Here is a 24,417-nt window from a genome sequence, read left to right as displayed (position 1 = left end):
CGTTTGTATTTGCTTCTGACATTTTCAAACTGTGTACATATTGCGCTAATTCAGTTTTTTTTCTATCTGCTCTCCCTCTGATGAGGTTTTCAGTGGCCTGAGGCAAGCATCAGTGTGAAAAACTTAAAAAGTATGCATTTCAAACTTGGAAATTTTCACAAGATCTCTGCAATACTATGTTGTAATTTTGAAAGGAGAGCCAACATTCAATACCATCAGAATCTCCCCTCCCTACTGGAAGCCCCCCTTTCCCATATAAGATAAACACAAAAAATAAGCTGCGGACACAATGATTGGAAAATCAGCCAAATTTTCAAATTGTAAAAGAAATTCAATGTTCACATAGAAAATATTACCAGTCTTTCATACTTCTACCCACATGGAATAATGTTAGTGCATCTAAAATTTTAAAAAGTGGAACATGGACACAATGTTATAACTTTATGCTGAATACCAATGGAGTTTAGGTAGACAGTATCCCTTTATAAACTTTCCTATAAGCTTCAATATTAAAACTGAATCAATCAGTACTCCGCAGAAAATTCACTGGCTCTCTATTAGGTTAATTTGCATTTAAAATAAGTATCAAAATAATGACAATACGATTGAGGGCATCTGGCCTATTTTTGAAGATCCACAAAAATTACACAATATTGTTCTAAACACAGATTGGAAAGAAACAAAATAGAGCTTTCAGCAAAAGGCTGAACTGCACATAAAAATACATTGGATGGATCAGATTTAAAAGTTTTAAACAAAAACAACAGCACAGTCTCTTTAGTACATATTTTCCTGGAACACTACACTCCATTAAACTGTAACAACGGGTTAAAATGAAGCTCCTATTTCACAAAAAGGCAGCTTAAGCGTAAAATCAAATAATGATGACACCAGTACCTGTAATGAGATAAAGTCCACAAAAGAGCACTTGAGAAAGGAAAGATTTCATTGTGGTTTTCCTGTCTGCATTTGTGCAAGTGTCCGACTATAACAAAACACTGATTGTGTGTGTGAGTGTGTGTGTGAGTGTGTGTGCTATCCTGGTGCCAGTCAGGCAAAAGCGATTAGTAATGAAACCAACCAATATAGAGAGGGCTGCACTTTAATATAAGTTGGTCTCGCTAGTAATCCGCCTCCTCTTTATCCCTTCCCAGCTGGCTCCTATCGGGACTGACGTGAAGAATGCTTGTCTCCTCTCCATTTCTTGCATGTTATAGATTGCTACAAAGGCCAATCACCATCAATTTAACGTAACATTTCTCTGAACTACAGGGTCTTGCTATGCTGAGGAAATAAATTAGAGATCCACAACAGAACTTTAGACAGCTACACCTATCTAATTTTAGGTTTGAACATTTCAGTGTACAGTTCTAACTTCAAGCCCACAATGTAGAGGAGTCAACATACATGGCATATCACAGAATTAACTGCACACTGGACTCGCTTGTGTTTTACTTTTAATTGGTTTGTTCTGCTCTACATGTTTAGTACAGTGAGGAAGTTAATAGACTCCACTTGCAGACTAACGTGAGTCACAGAGAAAATGGCCTTCTATACGCAGTGCTTGAACTATGGAGTCGTTACAGCGGACTGTTCTAAGCTGCATCTGTGGATTGATGAGAATTTTTCATGATGCTTTTCAAAGGTTGCTCTGTAATTTCCTTTGTTTACAATCCCCTTTTTCTCATAAAACAACTCAATCCACTGTGCATATCAGTTGGCAACCAAACCTCACGCAAAATGTCAACTAGAAAAGCTGCAGCACAACAATTCACTCCCTAAGCAATTTTTAATTGAGCTGTCATGTCTGGCTCCCTTCCCCCTCACCAATTCCTGCCCAACTGTGCTTCAGATCCTGAAAACAGGACCAATAAAAACAAAGGCATTGCATGGCTAACTACAACACATGAGCTGTTTTCTTCAAAGTGTGCATAATGAGCCAAATGGCTTCTTTGCAATTTCTACACTCAAGGCTGTACAAGCAGAACAAAAAATCAGTTCACGGAAACCATAAGTAACATCAATGTAAAATATAGTTCTGTAAACTGTGGAATGTTTTCTCTGTAATTAGGACTGAATCTTTTCATTTTTGTTGTGTTTGTTTGCATTTTCGCAACTTTTCTCAAAATGCGTAAGTTTCAGTTCCATTATTTGTTCAAACAAATATTATCCCGCAAGTCAAGTTCTTTGTCCTCACTCCCTTTATAATGTTCAACATTCTAGAGTTCTTGAAGTCACAAAGAAGGTGAACACTTCCAGTGAACAGCGACTGAAAACTCTCTGAAGTGTTGAAGTTTAAAGTTTATAAGGTAAAAGCATTAGAGCCTTATGTAAGTGTATTCTGAATTTTCAATTTTGTTTAATTCCTGCAGAACATTATTCAAAATATTCTTACACTATACACAAATGAGTAGCAGAAACAGCAGCAGGCTAGGAATTTAAATATCCTCAATAAATGGAAAATTAAATCTAGACTAGCAGGGCTGAAGGATCCGCAGACCATAATTATATAGGCAAAACCTTCATTTTCAAAACTCATAGACGTAAATGACTAAAGACACTTCTTTGCTCTGTAAGCAATACCAGAGCAGCGTGAAACACTATTACAAATGCAAGGGCCGTAAAACAGAATTTTGGAGAAATCTAATACCCTGGGAAAATATATTTTCATGATACATTGATTCTGTGCATCAAATATGCTGTAATTTATGCTTAACTAAAGCCTCCCAGCACACTTTACTTCATGAAGCGTTATATCAGTACGGCTTTGTAATAATAAGTATGCAGAGGAACTGGTCTTAATACCAAAGTTAAGAATATGCAAAGTGATCTATAAATTCACAAAGAAAATCCTTGGTGTCCATGACTGCCCAGGAACAGCTACTGTTCAAGTGAAATGGGGTTGGATGATACCCGATTTTCTCCTTTCCTCCAGTAGACACCATGGGAGTCATTTTAACTTTGGGCGTGGTGTATAATGGAAAGCTAATTTGTTATCGCCCATGTTACATCATCGCCCAAAATTAAAATTACCCCACTTATTTCTACATGGTATGCCATCTTTTGGCCTGTCTTAGAGATGAAATTCATCCTAGGTTTCCTGTAACTTGAGTTTGCAACCTGTTTGGAGGTTAGGTACTGAAACCAGTTAAGTTACTTGTTCACTTCCTTAGGGCTTTTTTTGAAGAAAATTGTCCAGTATTTATCACCATGCAGTTTTTATCACCATGCTCTCACGCAATATATCGTTAATGATATCATTCTTGCATGCAGTAAATTGTAAATGATGCCAGGCCTGCATGTAGTGTATATCAAATATAGTTGCTGTAATACTGCTTAAAATTTAAGTCACTGTTATTTCAACTGAGCCCAAACCATCACTAGATATTACTATGCTCTGCATGTTGTTTGCTTTCATTTTCCATACATAATAAGCTCAATATTTTAAAAGGAAACAAAACCTCAAAATGCAGTATTACTCTTAAGGTAAATTGAGAAAAAAACAATTTTATTTCTGGCTGAAGATATTTTATGGTGATTCAATGCCTTATTTTGTAGTCATTATCAGCTTCCCTAAATCTATGGACTCAACTGACATGGGTCAGGGGTTAACTTAATCACAATGTGTCCCATCTGAAATTGGTCTGCATGGGGCGTTCAGTCAAAGCTTTCAAGTCTGATCAAATTCTAACTCACTAGAGATCTGAGGTCCTACTCTTTGATTTGCTGTGTTTCTAAACTGAAATGTTTCTGGAACTTTTCTGATTGTTCCGTGACGCTAATTTGATGTAATAAGCTGCAGCCAGAAGTTTAAACAGTGTGGCCGTGGCTGGACTAATTTACACAGCAGAGAAGATTAGCCTCTATTATTTTGCTGTCAGCTCCACTCCCACACACGTTCATTCAGCCCACTGAATTTACGAGAGGGGTCAATGTGACTAAACCACCTGCTGCTGTTTCCTCAGTTCCTCTAAATTCTTTTCAAAAATTGTTTTATAAAACTAAAAAAATGACCTTGTATTGTAGCGTCTTGTGTTTTTCAATACTAAATTTTGCCCGGCTTTGACTAACTGTAAAAACCATCATGACTTTCTAAAAGGCAAGTCATATTTGGGTCAATGGTCAGTAAGCAACCATCCTTTGCTGGAATGTAGCACTAGAAATCTCAGCAGTGAGCAACTAGGCTTCTCAATATAACCCTCAAAAATATTTAATACTGCAAGAAGTATTGGTAACTGTCCATAGTAGGGAATTATAAAGTTTTACATAATTAGAGATTGGACAAATTAGTCACCATATTGATACCATTAATCCCCTTCCATTATATGTATAATATGCTACACTGACTTTAAATACAATTCATCAGAAAATTATGGGTGCTGGAGCATGATGTGTGTTTGTGTTTGTGAGGTGAGTCATCACAGTGCTGCGAATGGAAGATTGTTCTGCTTGTTAAGCAGTGAATTTTCCAAATTTTTACTTGACATTATAGGACATATTGTAGGAATTGTTGGCTTTGTATGTGATGAGAGCAATGAACTGCTTGTGTAGCTTCAGTTCACGTGGCCGGCGTGAAAGCCCATGGGAGTAAATTTTAACCCCCAAGAACTGGTGGGTTGGAGGTGGGTGGGGAGTAAAAATACTCGGTTTTCAGAGTGGACAGCATCCCAGCTCCAACACGCCTGCTTCTGGGTCTAACTCAGGCAGGTTTGTCTGCGTGTGGAGAGCAGACACCAGGAAGTCCTGCCCCACTTAAAGCCGATACTTAAAAGGGCAATGTATCTCATTGAGATACTTGAGGTACTTAATATTTTGTGTATTGGAATAATAAAATGAATTTAACCTTGCCTGTTCGGGTTTCCCATCACTTCCCATTCACGCCAAGTGAAAGCAGGAGGGAAGGGACGGATCAATGAGGTGAGTGCCTTTATTACACTGCTTGTGGGCTCGGAGGAGCAGGAATGCTTCATCCAGGCCCAACAACCTCACCTGGCCGACAGGATCCCTGTGATCGGCCGACCCCCACCCTCCCCAATGATGTCCCCCGCCCCCGATTGTGGATCCCACCCACCTCTGGCTCTTCATCCAACCTCCAGCGACCTCCGATCTCTTCATCAGCCCCCCACTCTCTTCATTGCCCCCCCCCCCACCGTGATCTTCTCCCTGGCCCTCCCCCCAATCTTCTCCCCGCCTATGATTCCTCCCTTTCTCCCTCTGATCCTCGGCTGTGGCAGGCCTTCCTGGCCGACAGCCAGCTAGCCTGTTGATCAGGCTGGCTGCCGGGCGCGAAACCCGGAAGGGATTGATGGGCCGATAGCGACCCGCCCTCTTACCTCCCAGGTTTCGCACCCGTAAATCTCCCTGCCCGCTCCCTTCCCGCTCTGTTAAAATTTACTCCATGTAATCCAGGTCAAACTGGGCTGTTTTCAGTCCCACCAATAGAAATATCTAAAATGCACCCACAGCAGAAATATACCTTCTGCACAAAATCGTAAGGCACTCAGTCCACCATTGCACAGGAAAGAAAGTTATTTCCTTGCAATACTAGTTTTAAATCAACAATGATCAGTGAGTTTTAAGCTTCAGTTTCCGGTTACACAATAAATAAAAGTGTCTGCTGAAGGCAGTTCAGCCTAGCCTAGGGTCTTGATGTATCAATGCACAGTGCTATGAAGTAATAGGTCATCGAGGGAAGCACCTGATGTAGGATATTACTTGCCCACAGCAACCAAAGAAGAATTGGAGAAAGTCACCTGAGTTGCTCGCATGCACCTCACAGGACAGTTGCAGAGCGATACCTGGGCAGTTGCTTTTACCCGTTTTCTGATGGGGAAAGATGAATGGCAAACTCACAAAATGGGAGACTTTTTTTTAAAAAGTGAACATTAAACCAAATTCCTGCTGTTAATAATTATGCTGAGTTCTGCCAATTGGCAAGCAGTCAAGTAAAAGATCAACATTGTAGAACGTAGAAATGGGCGTCCCACACAATTTACCAAATGGCTGCCAGTTACAAGAGGTTTTCTATACTTTTAGAGACAAGCTTGGTACACAGGTCTGCACAATAATTATTTTTACTGAGGTTTGATGCCTGTGGTCCCGAGCATAAAATGAACAGGCTTCGTTCCTACAGAGTAGTACATATTTGTCCAATTTCATTTCAGGATATATGTTCTGGTACTAAAAAATTCACTATGTATTCAACTGTTTAATAATTTAAGCCTACCCAAAAGAAATGTTTGGTATGCAGGCACCTCCAAGCTGTAACAATGAAAGATGACTAAGTCTGCATGATGTGCTCTTGTTCCAACATTTATTTGTCAGCGAAGCTAATTTATTTTTGCCTCCTAGTTAAGGAACACAGCTACCACCCTGAATTCATAGCTTGTACTCTGTACACAGCTCTTGTACTATACTTCTGCTCCAGTTACAATATTGAAACTGAAAATTGTGCTGAATTTAGTCATTTCTCCAGATTCTATAATTCCCTCAGAATTCACTTTCAGACAGTGAGGACAGCTTTAAAGTCAAAGGTAGATGGTCTTTTATTTAAACCTCAAGTTAGTGTGAAATGGGTCATTCCTTTAGTTAAATAATCTGTGTCTTCTGAAATTGCCATCTCTAGGGGTTAGATTTTCTTACAGGACAGTGTTACCATGAAACCAGGTACAGAGCTAGCTGCTGGTGCTTGTAGTTTGCACTGATTCGCAAATTGATCATGTTTCTGAGGGGTGCTGAATATTAAAAGTCGAATGAGGTTATTTTGAGATGTCACAGCGCTGTGCCCCCAGTGCACTTATTTTTTACTGCTTGTTCCGAGATGAAATTTCCAATCTAGAGTCTAAATAGATAAGAATGAAAGCTTAATAGTACTTTATTACAGAAAAAAAATCCCAATGTGTATATTTAAAAAATCAATTGCTGAATGGCTGTTCTCAAGGTTGCATGTGGATCACCCCAAAGCATATGTCATTTGAGCAACTGGGTACAAGTGGACACACTGGGAGAGGACAACTTAATTTATACAGATGGGAGAGCACTTTAACAGGTCAGTTACTGTCCTCTCACCTCTGGGAACTGAGCCTAAACTGATATGCTAAAAATCTTATATTTCTGCTGAACCTGACTCTCAAGTCTCACACATCAATAATGGTCACTTGGCCAAAGAAGCGGAGGGCATCTCGCACCTGTGGAAGCATTCTCAGGCAAGGAATAGATTTCTTCAGTAGGGATGGGGAGAAAATGATCAGAAACACTAGGACTTATTACCTGTAAATCCATGTGAACAATGACATTGGAATCCATTGATATGATCTTCACAAGTGCCTTCATTCATACAAGGATCAGAGTCACATTCATCAATGTTTACTGAGCAGTTTTCTCCTTTTAAAACGAAATGAATAATTAAAAATCCAGTCGCATAAAATAACCTTAACAGTACTTTCACATGACCTGAACATATTGTGCATATAGTCAGAGGCCACGTGTTGAACAATGTTGAACAATGCCAAACACAAAGGAGACTAAGAAAGGGCAGTAAATCCTTGTTGCACCAGATTATAACACCTTCCTCCCATACCTTTATTTCCCCATTGAGTAAAGTTGCCACCTTTTGATAAGTTCCATCCTGGACTTGAACAGAATAGAGACAAGGCAGGAGGAATATGGTTCAAGTCCTGATATTTGCTTTGCTGATTATGAATTTTCATTGAAAATCAGACACCTTAATAATTAAGGCTCCAAATTATAAGACACAGAAGTACACAGAGAACCTTCACCACATGGACTGCAGCGGTTCAAGAAGGCGGCTCACTACCACCTTCTCAAGGGCAATTAGGGATGGGCAATAGGTGCTGGCCTTGCCAGCGACGCCCACATCCCATGAATTAATTTTTAAAAAAAGCAAAAATGAACGTATTTAAAAACCAGACTTTTGGGGGTAAATTTTAACTGAGAGCTGGGAAGGGATTGGGGAGAAGATTTCCAGGTGCAAAACCCAAAAGGTACGTAAGCGGGTTTGCGATCGCGACCTTAATGAGGCCCATCAATTTCACTTCTGGGTTTTGCGCCCGGCAGCCAGCCCGATTGACAGGCTGGCTGGCTGGCTGTCGGTCAGGAAGGCCTGCTGCAATAGGCCGCAGCCGGGTATCAGAGGGAGGGAGGGAGGGATCGTAGGCCAGGGAGGAGATCGGGGGGGCAAGCAAGAATATCGAGTGGGGGGGGGGAGTGGCCAGCAAGAAGATCGGAGGGGGCGCCAGCAAGAAGATCGGAGGCGGGGGGGGGTGGGGCAGCAAGAAGATCAGTGGGGGGGTGGGGCAGCATGAAGATCGGAGGTCGCTGGCGGTTCGGTGCAGAGTTGGAGATCCACCATGGGAGCGGGGTTGGGGGTCAGCCAGTCGCGGGGGCCCTGACAGCCAGGTGAGCTTGATGGGCCTGGATGAAGCACTCCTGCTCCTCTGGGCCCACAAGCTGTGCAATAAAGGCACTCGCCTCACGGATCCGGCTCTTCCCTCCTGCTTTCATGTGACGTGAATGGGAAGTGATGGGAAACCTGAAGAGGTAAAGTTAAATTCATTTTATTATTCCAATACACAAAATATTAAGTGTCTCAATGCCCTTTTAAGTATCATCCCACCGGCTTTAAGTGGGGGTGGGACTTCCTGGTGTCTGCCCTCCACACGCAGACACATCTGCCTGGGTTAAACCCAGAAGTGGGCGAGTTGGCACCGGGATGTGGTCACGCTCTGAAAACTTGGAATTTTCAATGCCCACCCGCCCCCGACCCACCTGTTCTTGGGGGTTAAAATTTACCCCTTGGTGTCTCACTTTTATTTCAGAAATTTCCAAGACCCCCACTTAAAGGGGAGGAAAATCCAAAAGCAGTACCTTTCGTTCAGTGTACCCCACCAATAATAGTTTCACCAGAATTTTGCTTGATGGTTTTGTATAAATGTCAGTTTTCATACCTACACAGAAATCTTTTGAGTGGGGTCTCGCTGCTGGGCTACTCTAGTGATGTCAGTAAAGTGCACTGGCCTATTCATTCTGAACTGGTTCAATAGGAAATGGCAGGAGCTGTGATTTAAAACTGACCTGAGAGCCCAACCCTGAGAAATGACACTATCGGCCAAGAAATCTGCATTTTAAGTGAATATACGAATAAATATTTACTGTTGAGAAAAATTTCCCATTTAAGCCTGGCTTATAGATTATATTAGAACATTATTCAGACCTGAACCCTTCCTATCTCTATAAATGTGTTTCGTTTTGGCAACCTCAGCACTGGGTCAGGTAGATCCCTGTGCTGGTTTAGTGATCTCACTGTGAAACAATTTACAAGGCAACTACAGCATAGTAACAAAGGCAGTAAGGTGTAGTATTGTCAGTGAGTGCAAAAGGTAGAATAATAGACCATTGTCCTACCCTAAAATTCTGCAGACTCCACTTGTAAAGATAATTTCCCAAAATAACAGAGAGGCAATATTCTTCTGGTAAAATATATAGATTAAATTAATGTTCATTGAGATTAATTAGCAGGCAATTTGAATATTACTTATTTTTCCCCATGAGTAAGGAGGCTGCATAACTCACCACTGGTGAAATCATGAATGAGTTTGGAAGATCTTCATTCTATCGATACTACAAGGGTTTATTATTTTTAAGGGGGTGAAACTGTTCTGGCATTTAAAGCCTGAAATATTAGTTTTATAGCTGGTAACAGAGAAACTGCTATGGGCCAGCTCCTTTTTATTCCGACCAGGCTTTAAAAATAAAACCACATATAAATTTGTCTGCATACTGCAAGTTCTTCTAGGGTGTTTAGGAGAGATAGCAATGAAATGCATTCCCCCTGCCCCCGCTTGGTATTTTTCCCTCTACCTGTAAGAGGAGGTTTTGAGAGCTGAGCATTAAAATAAGGCCCCTCCTCAGATTTGCAAGCAAATTCACTTGCAGCTCCCAATGTAGTGAGAGCAGACAAGGAGCTGTATGCTTTTGCTCTATTCCACAGCACTTCTAAACCTGAACTTTTGATTTTCAGTGTTCAATTTTTGGCTGACCTGTAAAACCAATCTGACAAATGCAAATGTAGCCAGATGCATCAGCATAACTGAAAGTAGACTTGAATTGTGGGAGATTGCCATAAAATTCTTGATCGGAACGTTCCACACATGTGCCATTATTCATACAAGGCTCCATGATGCATTCATTGATATCAACTTCACAGTGTGGTCCAGCATAACCTGTTGAAATGGATACAAATCACAAACATTAGATGCTTATATTATAATAATTCATAACATTTAGTGGACTTACAACCCTGCTAGGGCTAATCCAAGCACCGCTGCCAGCTTTGTTGGTTGCTCATCACATGGTACTGAAAACAGTTAGTACTAAAGCAACATTATTTACTCAGCAATTAACAGTAGCAGTTCAGAACTAAAATAAATAAGGCCGTATGGGCCATTAGCAGCATGGTCGACTCCAAGACTAACATTGAGAGAAACGAGAGATCATAAAGATGAGTATGGAGGATGAAGCCAGGTGGCCCTTTCCAGCTCAACTTTATCATAGAAACCTATGGTGCTCTCTCCCTTCCATCCATGACAGCACAAAACAACCTCTTGAATGATTCATAGAACCTTTGCCTCCACTACCCTACCCAGAAGATATTTTTAGTATTAATTAATCTTCCTGATGCCTGATCAGCCTTTTACAAGATCACAGGATAATTATGGATGATTTGTCCATCTTACTTCATTCATCCAGAAAGACCCTACAGTTTCCCCATAGCTACATCTAATTGTTTTCTGAATGATTCCAGGGTCTTCACCTCCACTACTCTATGTGGAAGATTTTTCCGGCCTTTCCTCATAACTTGGGCTTTTTGACATTAATCATCAGCATCATGGTTCTTCTATGCACTGGCTCCGGCACTTAAATGTCTCCCTTGTTTCAGGACAACCAGAATTGTACACAGTGCTAAAAGTGTGGTCTAACTAGAGCACTGTACAGTTTTATTATGACTGCCTATAACTTCTATTATTTTGGTTAGGTAGTTCAGCATTCTGTTGAGTCTGTTGTTTGCTGCTGTGCACTGGCTGAACATGTTGAGTGTCCTAGTTTGGTATCATCTGCAACTTTGACCAATTTACATTGCTTTTCTAAATCCAAGTCATTGATGTAAACTAGAAATAGTAGTGGTCCCAAGCCCACTGAGCTCTGGGACACCAATCAGTAATCCCCCATTAAGTACCCATTGTTTTCTACCCTTCAGTCAATTTCTTATCCATCTCTAAATCAGATTGTATCTGTCCCCTTGTCTTGTATACAAGTTTTAACTTAGGACTGTTCTCCAGATTTACCTTTTCTATACCGTTTAGTATTTTATATACCTCTACACGGTCCCCTCTGTGAACTGAGGCCCTATCTGCTCTCTCATGTGGACCTAAAAGATTTCACGGGCAACATCACTAGAACAGATTATCTGGTCATTTATCTCATTGCTGTTCATGGGACCTTGCTTTGAGAAAATTGGTTGCTGGGTTTCTTACATGACAACAGTGACTTCATTTCAAAAATACTTCTTTGGCTGTGAACTGCTTTGGGATGTTTTGAGGTCATGAAAGGCACTATATAAATGCAAGTTCTTTCTTTCTCTCATTGCTTTCTTTTCCTTTCAAGACTGAAGAGTCCAAAACACTACAAATGTTGGAAATTTAAATAAAGAGTGAATACTACCTTTACTTAAAATGTCACCCTCTCTTTTCTCTTCAGATGTTGATGAGCCTGTTGTGTTTTTTTTTAGCATTTTCTGTTTGTATTTGAATTGAATTAGAAACTACCCTCAACTAACTTTTGATCTCTTCTATCAATTCTTGACAGGAAGCAAGCTTTTGGCTTAGTAGTAGCATTCCCGCCTCTGAGTCAGAATGTGCAGGTTTCGAAACCCACTCCAGACAGACTCGACAAGTGGAGACTGAGTTCTGACTCTGAATTCTGAGTTGACATTCAGCACGACACTCATGTCTGCTGGGTGTGGGTGGCCCCCTCATCGTATAGGACTAACCACCCTATTGATGGTTATGGCCCTGGAAGTTGCAGCCTGTCAGGCTGTTAATCAGCCTGCGAATCCTTCCAATCCAGGGGAAGAGTGTGAAGATACAAAAAACAAACTAGTTTTTGACTGCGCTGCTTGATGGAGCACTTTGCACGTTTGAAACGAGAAAATCCTCGAACAAACGGATTACTTGTCAGTATACAGGAAGGTTGTTATTCAACAAGGTTTGACGGTGATTTTTACAGGAAAACCTCTGTAGATAATTGGAAAGTCAACAATGTTACTTGATTGCTAGCTTTCTGGAAAAGATGTAGATAGAATCGGTGTTTCTGTAGGTTTGATTTTCCCCACCTACTGCCCTTTGCTTCCTCTGGTGCATACTCACCAGCCCAGCAGCGGCAAGTGTAGTCCTTCACTCCTTCCAGACAAGTGGCGTTGTTAGCACAGGGATCGGACGCACACTCCAAGATGTCTATCTCACAGTTAGTGCCTAGAAATCCTGTATCAGTGCAGTTACACATGTAACTACAGAAAGAAAATGGAGCATGTGAGTTTTGATTCTCAATTTCAGCAAATAGAGGAAAGGGACATAGAATTCAAATGAAGATTAGGGGTGATTTTAAGGCTTTAAGCATTTTATTTTATTTGTAATGAGTGAATGGCTGATCCTTTGGTACAGTATCCTAGTATCCTCATGTACTACATCACAGATGTAGATTTGTGCATTCAGTTCCCCACACTGAGTTTCCAAATGTTGTCAGGCCCATCAATAAAGGAAAATTTGGGATGGAGGGGAAGAGGCTAGCTGAGCCAATTTCATGTGCCACTTACTGGCTGCTTAGGAGCATATTGTCACATGCCTGAGAGCAGATTCACTCATTGGCTTTTTGGTTCAGGAATAATGCGCTGTGTGGTAGAGGAAACTTAGTCTTTTTGGAATTGAAGTTCCAGTGTGCAGTTTTTGTAATGTATTAGTTAACATGTTTGTGAAATTCCTCTGGTCACTGTTTCAAAGTTTCAACTCACTTACATGTTACCCAGAGGTATCTAATATGAGCATGTTAATTAATACATTACAAATATTGCACAGTGGAATTCCAATCCTTCTGTTTTCTCAAAGATTGTTTGTTCTGAATTAAGAAATGGTCTGTGGTACTGTATTTAGTTCTACAGTAGAGTCTATTACTTAAACAAAAATTGATATTTGGAGGATTAACAATTGCCCTGCAGCTCCAAGTCCAAGGAAAATGCTGCCCAGATTGCAATATTACTGCAGCTGTGCCGATAGATGTGGGATGCAGTATATGAGTTCAATCAAGAATGTTATACAATAATGATTGAAAAGTGTGACCATATGGCAAAATAGAGAAAAGCCACATCAGTCTCAGTTAGACACCAATGTCTTTTCAGTGCGAAGTTGATTCCAAGTTCCATTGCTAAACAGCCAGGTATGTCCAAGCACTGATACAATGACCATATAGTAAGCACTGCGAGCAGCATCCTGCTTTCTCCCCATATCCTAGGATATTATCCTGTTGAGTTTCAAATTCAGGATCTCCTGCACCTCAGTCTAGCATAGCCCACTGAACTACCCAGTGCTTACCATTTGGATCAAAAGCTGGCTAATTCACTAATAAAGCACTATCCTACCCAAATGTGATAGTGCGACTGTTGTGATCCACATTGCATCTATGACAGCATTAAAAATACAATTGCTGTCAGTCTTCAAAGAGCAGAAAGTTCTCCTGGTATCTTTGGCAATATTCAACCCTCAACAAATATCACCAAAAAACAAGCTTATTGGCCATTCATCTCATTGCTATTTGTAGGATGTTGTGGTGTAGAATGATAACCACATTTGCCTATGTAGCAGTCTCTGCACTCAAAGTAATTCACTTTGTGAAGTGAAAATAATCTCTTTCCCTTTTTGTCATAGTAGAATTTATGCAGAACTCCAGTTCCCTGTTGCCATATAAACCATTGGGATTATAAACTCATGAACTGAGCTAAAAGATGTCGCTTGATGCATTCTGAGGACCTCAGACTATAATGGAATCTTTACCTCAGCTGACTCATTGAGGAGTTAGTGATTCTTGCCAATGGAGCAACCAGACATAGCTTCAGGAAATGTCCACTTGATCGATGAACCTTGATGTTGATTCCTTACCCTCGTAATTCAAGGTGAAAACAGCAACAACTGGCCCTCTGGCCAATCCACACCCCTTCTTATCCAATTGGATATGAGCAATACTGGACTTGGGAGCTGTGGAAACTGTCCTGTGCGCAACTCCTAAGAAATTCTCTTTTTAAATTTGTTAAGATGGGCATTTTAACACTTACACTCCAGATGGAGCCAAATTTTGGCTCATTAATGAAGAATGATTCAACCAATATATATTCTTGTTGCTCTTCTTCATGTGGTGCATATACATCACTGTGCTTACTTTAAACTATATAATGCATGAGATATTACTTTTAAGTTTGGGGATGGAAAACAGCCTTCCATCATTTTTCTCAGGGTGAGATTTCTCAAAAATGATGCGAGGAGATGTTTTGACATGAAATACGTCATCGTATCCAAGTGTTTAGGAAATGAGCAAAAAAAGGTTAAATATTTTTGATCAAGACTACCCTTTAAATATTATTTAAAAACCTGTCAAAGCAAGAAATGAGGTAGATTTCCTGTAGTTCTATGTGTTGCTAACATCATCAGCATGGTGAGAAGATTTCCTTGTAATTGCTATTTCTAGTGTTATTTTAGATTGCTTTTATGATTTTGTTCGAAATAGTGACTGTGGAAAGTCTTCCTGCTATATTGATGATGTTGTTAGCACCTAGCAACCATGGAAAACCTTTCCCCAATGTTATTCGATTTGCATATCAGATGCCTATGATATAGTCCATCTTTCTGCCATATATATTAATCAGTACTCAGGCACTCCAATATATTTTAACACCGAGAAAATTTTAAAGTATCCGGAGGAGTTCCATGAAGCACCCTGTCGTCGTTATGTAGGCCTGCAATTTATTAATTCACAATAATAACTATCTATTGGTGTAATAGAAAGAAAATAAATTCTTCTGTTGCCTGTTTACAAGGAGGCCTCTGAGTATGTTGAAAGAACTAGTACCAAGGTACAAATGTTTTAAGTTACAAACTGTGCCACCACCTAGGGGTGGAAATGAGAATAGCAGTTGAAAAGGTAAGACGTGAAAAATCACCAGGCTTGTCCTTTCCTTTCCCATTTTAAATTGATTTTTCTTCCCTTAATTCTGGGGACATGCCAATAGCCAAGAGGGCAGGTAGGTAACCTGTTCCCTGAACCATACCTCTTCAGCCAACCACAAGGAGAAGTATTAGAGGATCCCTCTTTCTAACTTTCCCTTCCTTGCTGTTGGGAACCTACCAGCCTCTGTTTGTCAACTTTCCTGTTGCCATGGCTGAAGTTGGATCTTATGTGGGGAATCAGAGGTGCAGGCTCATGTTCTACCACTCCATAGCACAGAGGGCTGGAGCACCTGTGCATTCTATCAGATGTTGCTGCCAAGTCACAGCTGCCTCCTATTGAGTGCAGTACTATAATTGTCTCAGTTTCTGTCTGTACAGGCATATACAACTAGAAATCTGGGAGCAAATATCCCAAATTTCTAGGGGCCCAAAAATGGAAATGTTATATTACTACAAACTCAACAGCCGGACTAGGAAATACTTGTCAAATATTGCACTTTAAGGAGACTGTTTCACCTGAAATTTCCAGCTTACAAACCAGAAAGTGCCAGTTTCCAATAAGGTTGTTGTCTGACAAGTTTTAACTGAGTTCACAAGGAATCTTCTGTATGAACTTTTGCAATATTAAAGGAGCACTATCTTTATTAATGTGTGTGGCAAACTTTTTTTTATGGCATCATCACCTCTCCTCAAAAGTCCACCCTAAACACTTTTTTTTCTGACTATTACCCTATCGTTAACCCAGCCTTTTTCTTAAAAGTCTTTGAACCCATCATTACCACCCAATTACATGTTCACTTCTCTCATGGCCCCTTGTTTGATTCTCTCCGTTCTACCCTCAGCATCAAGACCACCTTGGACAAAGACACCAAAGATGTCCTGTGTGATAGGGCCTATAGCTCTGAGTCACCCCTTGTCCTTGATGAGCCACGAGCCACCTGCCGCCTTTGCTGTTGACCATTCTATTCTCTTCAGTGGTCCATCTGTATGTCACTGCCCTCTCATGGTTCCGTTCATATCTATCACTATGCAGTCCATTATGTCCATACAGTAACTTCTGGTGTACCCAGAGCTCCATCCTTTGTCATTTCCTATTCAACGTGTTGGTGGCAGGAGCTGTAAGCAACACGTTAGCAGGTATGAAACAACACTGAACTCTAACTCTCTATCACTACCATCAACCCCCAAGACTGATATTATACTTCCTGATCACCTGTCTGACATCAAGGCCTGAAGAAAGTCATCAGTCCAGGATTTGATGGCATTTAGAAAACGAGATGTCATCAGAATATCTGTCAGCTCAACATCAGCAAAACTGAAGCCATCTTTTGTGACTTCCACCAATACCTACATGCCTCCATCAACTTGTATAGCTGCCATAATCAATCACCCAGACTGCAATGTTCCAGTGAAATTTTGCTGCTTACACTCCTATCTCTCCCACCAGTGCTGACTCCCTAATCCACATCCTCTTTATTTCTAGAATTGACTTTTATAACACTCAGCCTACATTCATGACCCCCTCTGCACAAAGTACCTCATACCTATCATGACCTAGAAAATTGATTTTAAGATCCTTGTCCTCATTTTTAAATCTTCCTAGGCCTCACCAACTCTACCTGAGTGGTTTTCTCTATCTGTATGTCCCTCCCCACATTTCCAGATTACCTGTTGCTTTCTGCTGCACAATCAGAGGCTGGTCATTGCCTTACCCCTGTCCTCGGAAAGCTGCCAACACCACTTTCACTTGCTACCTTTAGAAGTTTGTTTGATCCTACTTTTGATATGCCCTCCTACATTTCCTCCTTTTTTCTGTCAAGTGCACACCTTTTTCCTCCAGGTGAAGAATTCCAAGGTGTTTCTTTATATGTGATGAGCACTGTACAAATGCAAGCTGTTGTTTTCCGAACACAACATTGCGATGATGCAAATTGCATTGAAACATGTCACTGCGTTACTCGTGTATGACCCTGCAACAAAAAACACGTGGGAATTTTCACTTTTTTTTCCTCCCATACAAGAAGATTGCGCCACATTCAACTCTTCATAAATAGAATTCTTTTCAAAAATGCAGCATAACTCTCTGCTAGCTTGAAGATCAACAAGAAATGATAATGATAACTGTTTTAAGTAGCTGCCGCAGTCACTCATCTCCTTATTACCCGTTGCAAGATACCATGCCAGACTGATGTACAAACCCCATGAGGTGGGTGGGACATAGGTTCCCTCGTACAATTCCCCACAAGGTAGTTCCTCAGGAGGAGGAGTGGACAGAGATGACATGCTCTAGAGGGAACGAGGAAACATTACAGTCCAACAATGCTGCTCTTGTGAATTTCCAAACCATTCTTGGCAAGGGAGTTTTTACTGTACCTAGGTTCAGGCATGATGCATTCTTCAAGTAATTAATCCATGCAATAAGATTGTAATTTAAATCAAAAATTTGAAACAATCCACTTAAGAATTATGATATAACTAAAAGTTAATTTCTGGGGATTTTATGCATGAGAATTTTTTTTAAAAGCATCTTATCGTTGATACCCATATCCTGTCTTAAAGAAAAGAATCTTCAAGAGCCATTGTTACACAATAGATGATCCCATCTTTGTTTCAAAAATAAGATCATACCATAACATTATCTCTCTCCCACTGTGTTGTAAACTCTGCCCTTGAAACACTAGGTTTGTGTTTACTGATCTCCCTACCTTGCATTGTGTGTAATCAATTATTTATTTCATTTATTTTTCTCTCCACCCCATTTAGTTTTCAGAAGGGTTTCAGTAGTTCAGTTTTTCTTCACTTCTTTTGAGATATTGTTTAATTCTAACTATTTAGTCAAAACTTCAAATTTGACAAAAAATTAGAATTGAAAAATTAAAACATGGACATAAACATTTCTCATTAATTCCAGATGTGAGGTTGAATTGCCAGTAGAGGTAATGAGATGCTGCAAGCAAATTATTGGTCTAAAATCATCTCAATTACTGAGGGTGTCAAAAATATTTCTAGATAGTTTGTGAATGAATAAAAATGTTTAACTGTTCCCCTCAGAATTATTGCTTTTTTTTCTTCTTCAGAGGATTCACTTCCCCCTTCTACAAAGTTTGTATCTATGTCACTGATTGACTTTCCTTCAACTCAAAAATGGCTCCAGGTGTGATACAGTAATGGATCTGTGATGACCTTGATGCACATTAGAATGACCATCCTGTGAAGTCCACCTTTTGGTAAGAAAATACAATCATTAGTGCCAATGTTGTAATAAGGAAGCAATGCACTGTGTTCCTTACCTATTGATCATGTCCTTGCATGTTCCTCTGTTGATACATGGATTGCTGGCACATTCATCGATATCTGTCTCGCAGTCAACTCCCTCAAAACCAGAAGCACAGGTACAGTCATGGAATGCAATGTTGTCATTACACGTAGCACCATTCTGACAGGGGCTAGACTCGCATTCATTTATTTCAACTTCACAGTTCAGACCTTAGGAAATTAAAAGACAAATGTAGATTTTAAACACAATCCTGTACTTCTACTTTTGATTTTCAGTAGGAGGATATCTTTACAGAAAGTAATCCAAGGTTTGGAAAATAGGTCCTTTTATAATAAAATGAAAGAAAGGAAATGAGATAATGAGAGGGAAACAGGTAAGTAAAAAAGAACAGGTGAAGAATTTTCTTTGGGAGTCGCCTAGAATTCCAGCACTAGCTAATATAGGTATCAGCTGAACCTCAACCTGCACTGCTTATGTTATTCCTGCAGTCAGAATCCAAACAGTTTACCATGGTGACAGTCTGTATCATTGATTTGTATTTTTGGAATAAATTCTAATTTAAATCTGATTTCTTTTTTAAGTTTAGTCTCTAAATGCCACAGCAACCCTCAATGGTTTAAGAAACGCAGCAAAAGACTGAAACAAGGGAAATGGACAGTGTTTGTGAATTTTGCAAAATTTTAAATTATTGTTGATTGAGCAGATTAATGAGCCCATAAACACCTTCGAAAGGCTTCATTACAGATCAACAGAGACATTTCCACGTCTACTCATAGAAGTTGCCCGTCATTACTCAGAAACTTCAATGAAATTATCCTTCACATTTGGAAAAATGCTCTATTTGTGCCTGCACCATGCAGCATTTCCTATCGTGTTTGCTTGTCTGAAATCTATTATAAATTTTAAACTCTTCCGATACTTATCTTCATCTCACAAACTTACATCTAGTTGAAGCAGTTCTGTATTATACTAGGGCTCCTAATGCTGTGCAATTTGTACCTATTTATGTTGTGGGGTTTAGAAGCTGCAAATCATGACTTTTAATTCTGGCTGCTGCACTTTCCCTGATGAATGGGGAAAGACTGTACAGGCCACAAAACTGAAGCCACACTGCTGCTCCTTGAGCGGACCTAATGTTGGTCCTGCACATGGCCACAAAAATGGCAGGTAGTACAGCTGTGACTCTGGCACTGCAGGAGAAAACCATCTGTTCAGGTGGTTCTTCACTTCTTAGGAGGCAGTAGCACCACAATCAGGACTGCCACTGGTGGCAGCATTTAATGGAAAATGCAGCATAACTCAGGATTCAGAAGACATGGTAAATACGATATGACAATGAGTCTCATCTGTTTATCCATTCAGGGAAGTTTTGTTGATAGTATACCTTCACCAACTCATAGTGACTGACAGTGTATGTTATCGCACATAATCACTTTCACTGTAGCTAGTAGTCTTTAACATGAAATATAATGGTTTCACCACATCATCCAGTGCTGCAATAAGCCACACTAACTTTTCCTATGTACACTAATGACTGGGGTTCAGCAGGATATTCACAAGATTCACAGACAAAGTGTGGTGACTAAATGGTAAACAGTAAATAATTGAGTCTTATTTGTTTCTCTGTTAAATCTGGTCCATTATCGGATGTGTGAAATAGAAAAAAATTAAGAACGTTGGTCAGGAATACAATTGTATTAATACACTGGGCCAGTAAAATTGTGCGAAATACAATCAGTGAGGACAGACCAAGAACGTTCCATGTCATCAGGCCTGTAAATAGCCAAACCAACTATAGGGTTATTGACCAGGCAGAAAAGTGTCAGCTTTGTGACCATATTAGAATTGCATGTGAATGGTTCTGTCTTCATCTTTTATGTGTATTTTTTGGCCCACCAAAGAATCTCAAACTTTTCAAGAGTCAGTTGTTTTTGTTCTTGTCTGGGCTGCATGTCGGAAGGAAAATGATGACTAGCCATGGCTAAAGGTCATCAGAATTCCTCACTAACAATCATTCCATGCGCACACACTTAGCTGTGATCCCATGAGGTCCCATCTTTTACCTGACTGCAAGGAAAGGCTTGTAGGGAGACTTAATCAATTAACAATGCAACTTGTTTAGTTTTCTATCATTTTGAGTCTGATGAGATAATTTAATAAGATTTGTCTTTGGTAAATTTGTGCTAATTTCTAAAGTGCATTTATTCTTCATCCTTGAACAGAAGATTTGTCACTAGAAAACAGCCATGACTCAACTGCCTTAAAATTAATGGTACAATAATCATTTAAAAATATATATAGTTTCATAAAGTGTAACCATGTTCGCTTACTCTGAATTAGCTCCTCATACTTCTTTGAGCTGGCCTGGCTAAAAACAGGAACCTGTCATGTGCACAATCAGTGAAAGAACCTGTGTTTATCATGTCATGGTGGAACATATTGGTGATTCTATGTACTGCACCATGAGCCTCTCCATTCGGACTATTTTATTTTAAATTCATTTTTTATGGGGACAGTTTGGTGAATTTTCCCCCTTAGTATTTTTTATTCCCTTCATCTGCATGGATTGATACCATAGGGCATGCTTCCAGACTATTACTGGTGCCACCTGTCGGCACTTGCCAGGAACCACTGAGGCTCCTCTCACCTCTCCAAGGAGAAAACACAGCTTCCATTGGTGCCTATCCTTTGAATGTGGTCAGATCGAGAACTGAGTGTCACAGGACACTACTGCTTACCATCCATGGTATTGCACATTAATTCTGACATTCACCACCCTTGTGCCCACTCAGAACTACTTTTAATGTGTGTGCATCAACCGTGTTTTGTAATGAAAGTGGAATTGAATGTACTTCAGTGAATTTTGACAGATATGGAAAAAATGTCGGATTAAAAATAGGTATGACTTGCATAAGTAACTGAGAGGTAGCCGTAAGTAAATCTGCAGCATTTCTTTTTCGCATACACCAATAATGTAATGACTTTGGAATTTGTGGAGTGTCAACAACCGTGTTTTAACTTTCATTTATGGCTGCAAGTAATTACACGGAATTGAACTCCTTCAGAATCTAATGGAACTGAGTGCTTGAACCTTGGCTGCTGATAATACTCTAACTGCTTTAGCTTCACCGCCTCATCTGTCAGACATAACTCATGGCGTCAGCCCTCTGTAAAGCAGCACGGTACCAGGGTATGAGTGGAACCTGGGGCTTAAGTGGGCTTAAGGTCTCTCACTTGAGATGTTGCAGGTTGTCCTAAAGCTGCTTTTACTATTCAGTGTGATTCATGGACTGTACAGATACCAGACAAGAATGTTCCAGGCTGTGTCGCAGGTCATGACACTTTGGTTGCGATTGAAATGAGTTTTTAAAAAAAATCCGGTCAGCTGAGGTCATAAAGGAAGAATAATTTTACAAATACAGTACCATTTAATCACCAGTACCACCAAGTTTACCTCTTCAAGCTGTCATGCAATAATTGTGCTTTATGAAAATTAATATTTTTATACCTCTATTACATTAAGAACTTATAAATATACAATGATAGAAACTGTTTGAAAGAAATGCTTTTTGACATGTTTCTGAAAAACACAATTAAAATCTTATCGACAAGGACACAATCTAAGTGCTGTTTAGCTCACTATATTGAGGGAAGATTAGGGATGGGTGATTATTTTTTTCTCAGAATAGGAAAAATGTGAGCCAAAATTATGTAATGAAAACAGATTTTATGGGGCAGGTAGCATTAGAATAACTTTTACAAAAATTTTGCCCTTTTATCCCCTTGAACTGTTAACACAGGAATCCTGCAGCTTGTTAGTCCGGTTGATGTATTTTATAGTCACATTATTGGCCATTGCGACACTGTTAATTCAGTGGACATATTGGTTCTGTATGGTGGGTGGGAAAAGGTGAATGCGCTTTAATAGTATATTTTTCTTAAGGAAGACTCCACTCAAATGTGAATCTGTTCATTGTATACATAAAAAAAATTCTTTGTGATTCAAAACGTAAAAACTTAAAAATGTGTGATTCAGTTTGTTAGGCTGACCCTCAACAAAGAACAGAAAGCAATTCCGATATCCAAATATTGTGGTTTTGTGTTTATCACTTTTCCACTTGAAAATTTTAGGAATCTATAAAATTTCAATGGGAATTCACATCTGCCTTTGCCCCCTTGAGCAATAAAGGTGTGTTTTTTTTAAAAGTGCTGCTACTTCTAAAGTTGAACATATATTTTGAAAAAGGAATCAAATAATTTGAAAACAAAGGAATTCAGGTTGTGATCTGGTCCAAATTGTCAATTTATTATGTAATTTTAATATACTGTCCAGATGACCCCATTTGGAAATATGAGTTCATCTACTGCATTATAATACTTGCCCCACTCTACATGAATAACTACTATCCAGATACTTTCTAAAAGCTTTAAAACAAATTAGTTTGGGTCTAAACTATTTCTTTATAATAATTGTCATTATATTTTCTATGCAATTATGATATAGAAGAATTTTTAAAATTCCATTTTATTTTAGGTATAGGCATCACGTGTGTGTGCGTATTTGTGCCTGTGTATGTGTATGTTTAATATAGCTGAGTTTACAAATGGGTTAGAACTTGTTGCTTTGATCCTTGTACTGCTAAATAGATGGGAACTGCATATGATTAGCCTGATGATACAGTGTCTTATGTTTTTAAAAGGTCAAAGCACAGCAAAAGAAATGCAGGAATAGCACCATGAAAGACACTGAGGCTGGTGGCAGTAACAGAGTAGCCAGCATGTGACAGACTCATAAAATTCAAAAATCCTTTTTAGTCAAAGAATAAATCATGGAGATTTCTCATAGTGATATGTGATCTGCTCCACTGTGTATTCGTGGGATGGGTTCTCAGTACATACAACCTTATCTGGTTCAAAGGAGGTAGAAAAGAAAGAAAGAAGTTCTATTTATATAGTGTTTCACATCTCTTAGAAACACCAAATTCACTTCATGTACAATGGATTACTTTGAAGTGCAGTGGCTGTTGTTATGTAGGTCACATACACACATCAATGTTCTGCAAACAACCACGAAATGAAATGACCAATTAATCTTATTTTTTGGTGGTATTAGTTGAGGGAAGAATGCTGGCCAGGGCATCAGAAGAGTTCCTTGCTCTCCAAACAGTGCAATGGGATATTTAGCATTCACCTGAACCACCAGAGCAGCACCTCTGACAATGCAGCACTATCTGAATACTGCAATGAAGTGTCAGCCTAGATTTTGTCTTGGAGAGGAGCTTGAACCCACAATCTTCAGAAACGAGTGCTACCAACTGACCCAAATTGGCACTTGAAGAAAAAATGCTGGGTTGTGAGGAGAAATAGGAGAAGGAAGACTGGTGGGAAGTTATAGCTCCTGATCTTCCCACCTTGAAATAGTAAGTTTTTTGGAGTCACATTTGTGACAGTGGTTACAGTCTTTAAAGAACTGTTCTGTATTATTTTGGGTTTTTTTCTTTCAAAATTGTTACAAATATGTTTTAGGATATCCTTAAACTGTTAGCCTGGCTGAGCTCTGCTTTCCTCCAGTCCTGGATATGTGCCCGTACCTATATAATCCATTACCAGAAATACTGTTACACAGAAGTGTGCTCTCAGAACTGGCTGAGTTTCAAGATATGCCACAATGTTTTCCTGAAACTATACTAACTATACAGTAACTGCAGGTTACAGAAATGTGCAATAAAACTGTAATTTCACAAGTAACTCCAAAGTTATTTTAGCACTTTCGCCCCTAACGTTATATAAATACAACAATACAGTGTTAATTTCCAGCACCACATATTCTACATTTCTTTTTGGAAAGCCATT

At 39.6% G+C, this 24,417-nt stretch overlaps 1 protein-coding gene across 1 annotated transcript in view; it reads right to left on the bottom strand.

The window, feature by feature from the left end:
- LOC137300549 (protein crumbs homolog 1-like) overlaps window positions 1–24,417 on the bottom strand; it is a 126,452-nt gene that overhangs the window by 39,958 nt on the left and 62,077 nt on the right. Inside the window, exons 3-6 of the mRNA XM_067969685.1 lie at window positions 18,578–18,773; window positions 12,444–12,583; window positions 10,059–10,241; window positions 7,270–7,383 (exon numbers count right to left, since the gene is read on the bottom strand). Of these exons, the coding sequence (XP_067825786.1) occupies window positions 7,270–7,383; window positions 10,059–10,241; window positions 12,444–12,583; window positions 18,578–18,773 (633 nt within the window). The remainder of the gene's footprint in view (window positions 1–7,269; window positions 7,384–10,058; window positions 10,242–12,443; window positions 12,584–18,577; window positions 18,774–24,417) is intronic.

Source organism: Heptranchias perlo, chromosome 31 (assembly GCF_035084215.1).
Source record: "Heptranchias perlo isolate sHepPer1 chromosome 31, sHepPer1.hap1, whole genome shotgun sequence".
Lineage (NCBI taxonomy): Eukaryota > Metazoa > Chordata > Chondrichthyes > Hexanchiformes > Hexanchidae > Heptranchias > Heptranchias perlo.
This window is presented reverse-complemented; position numbering and strand designations above follow the sequence as displayed.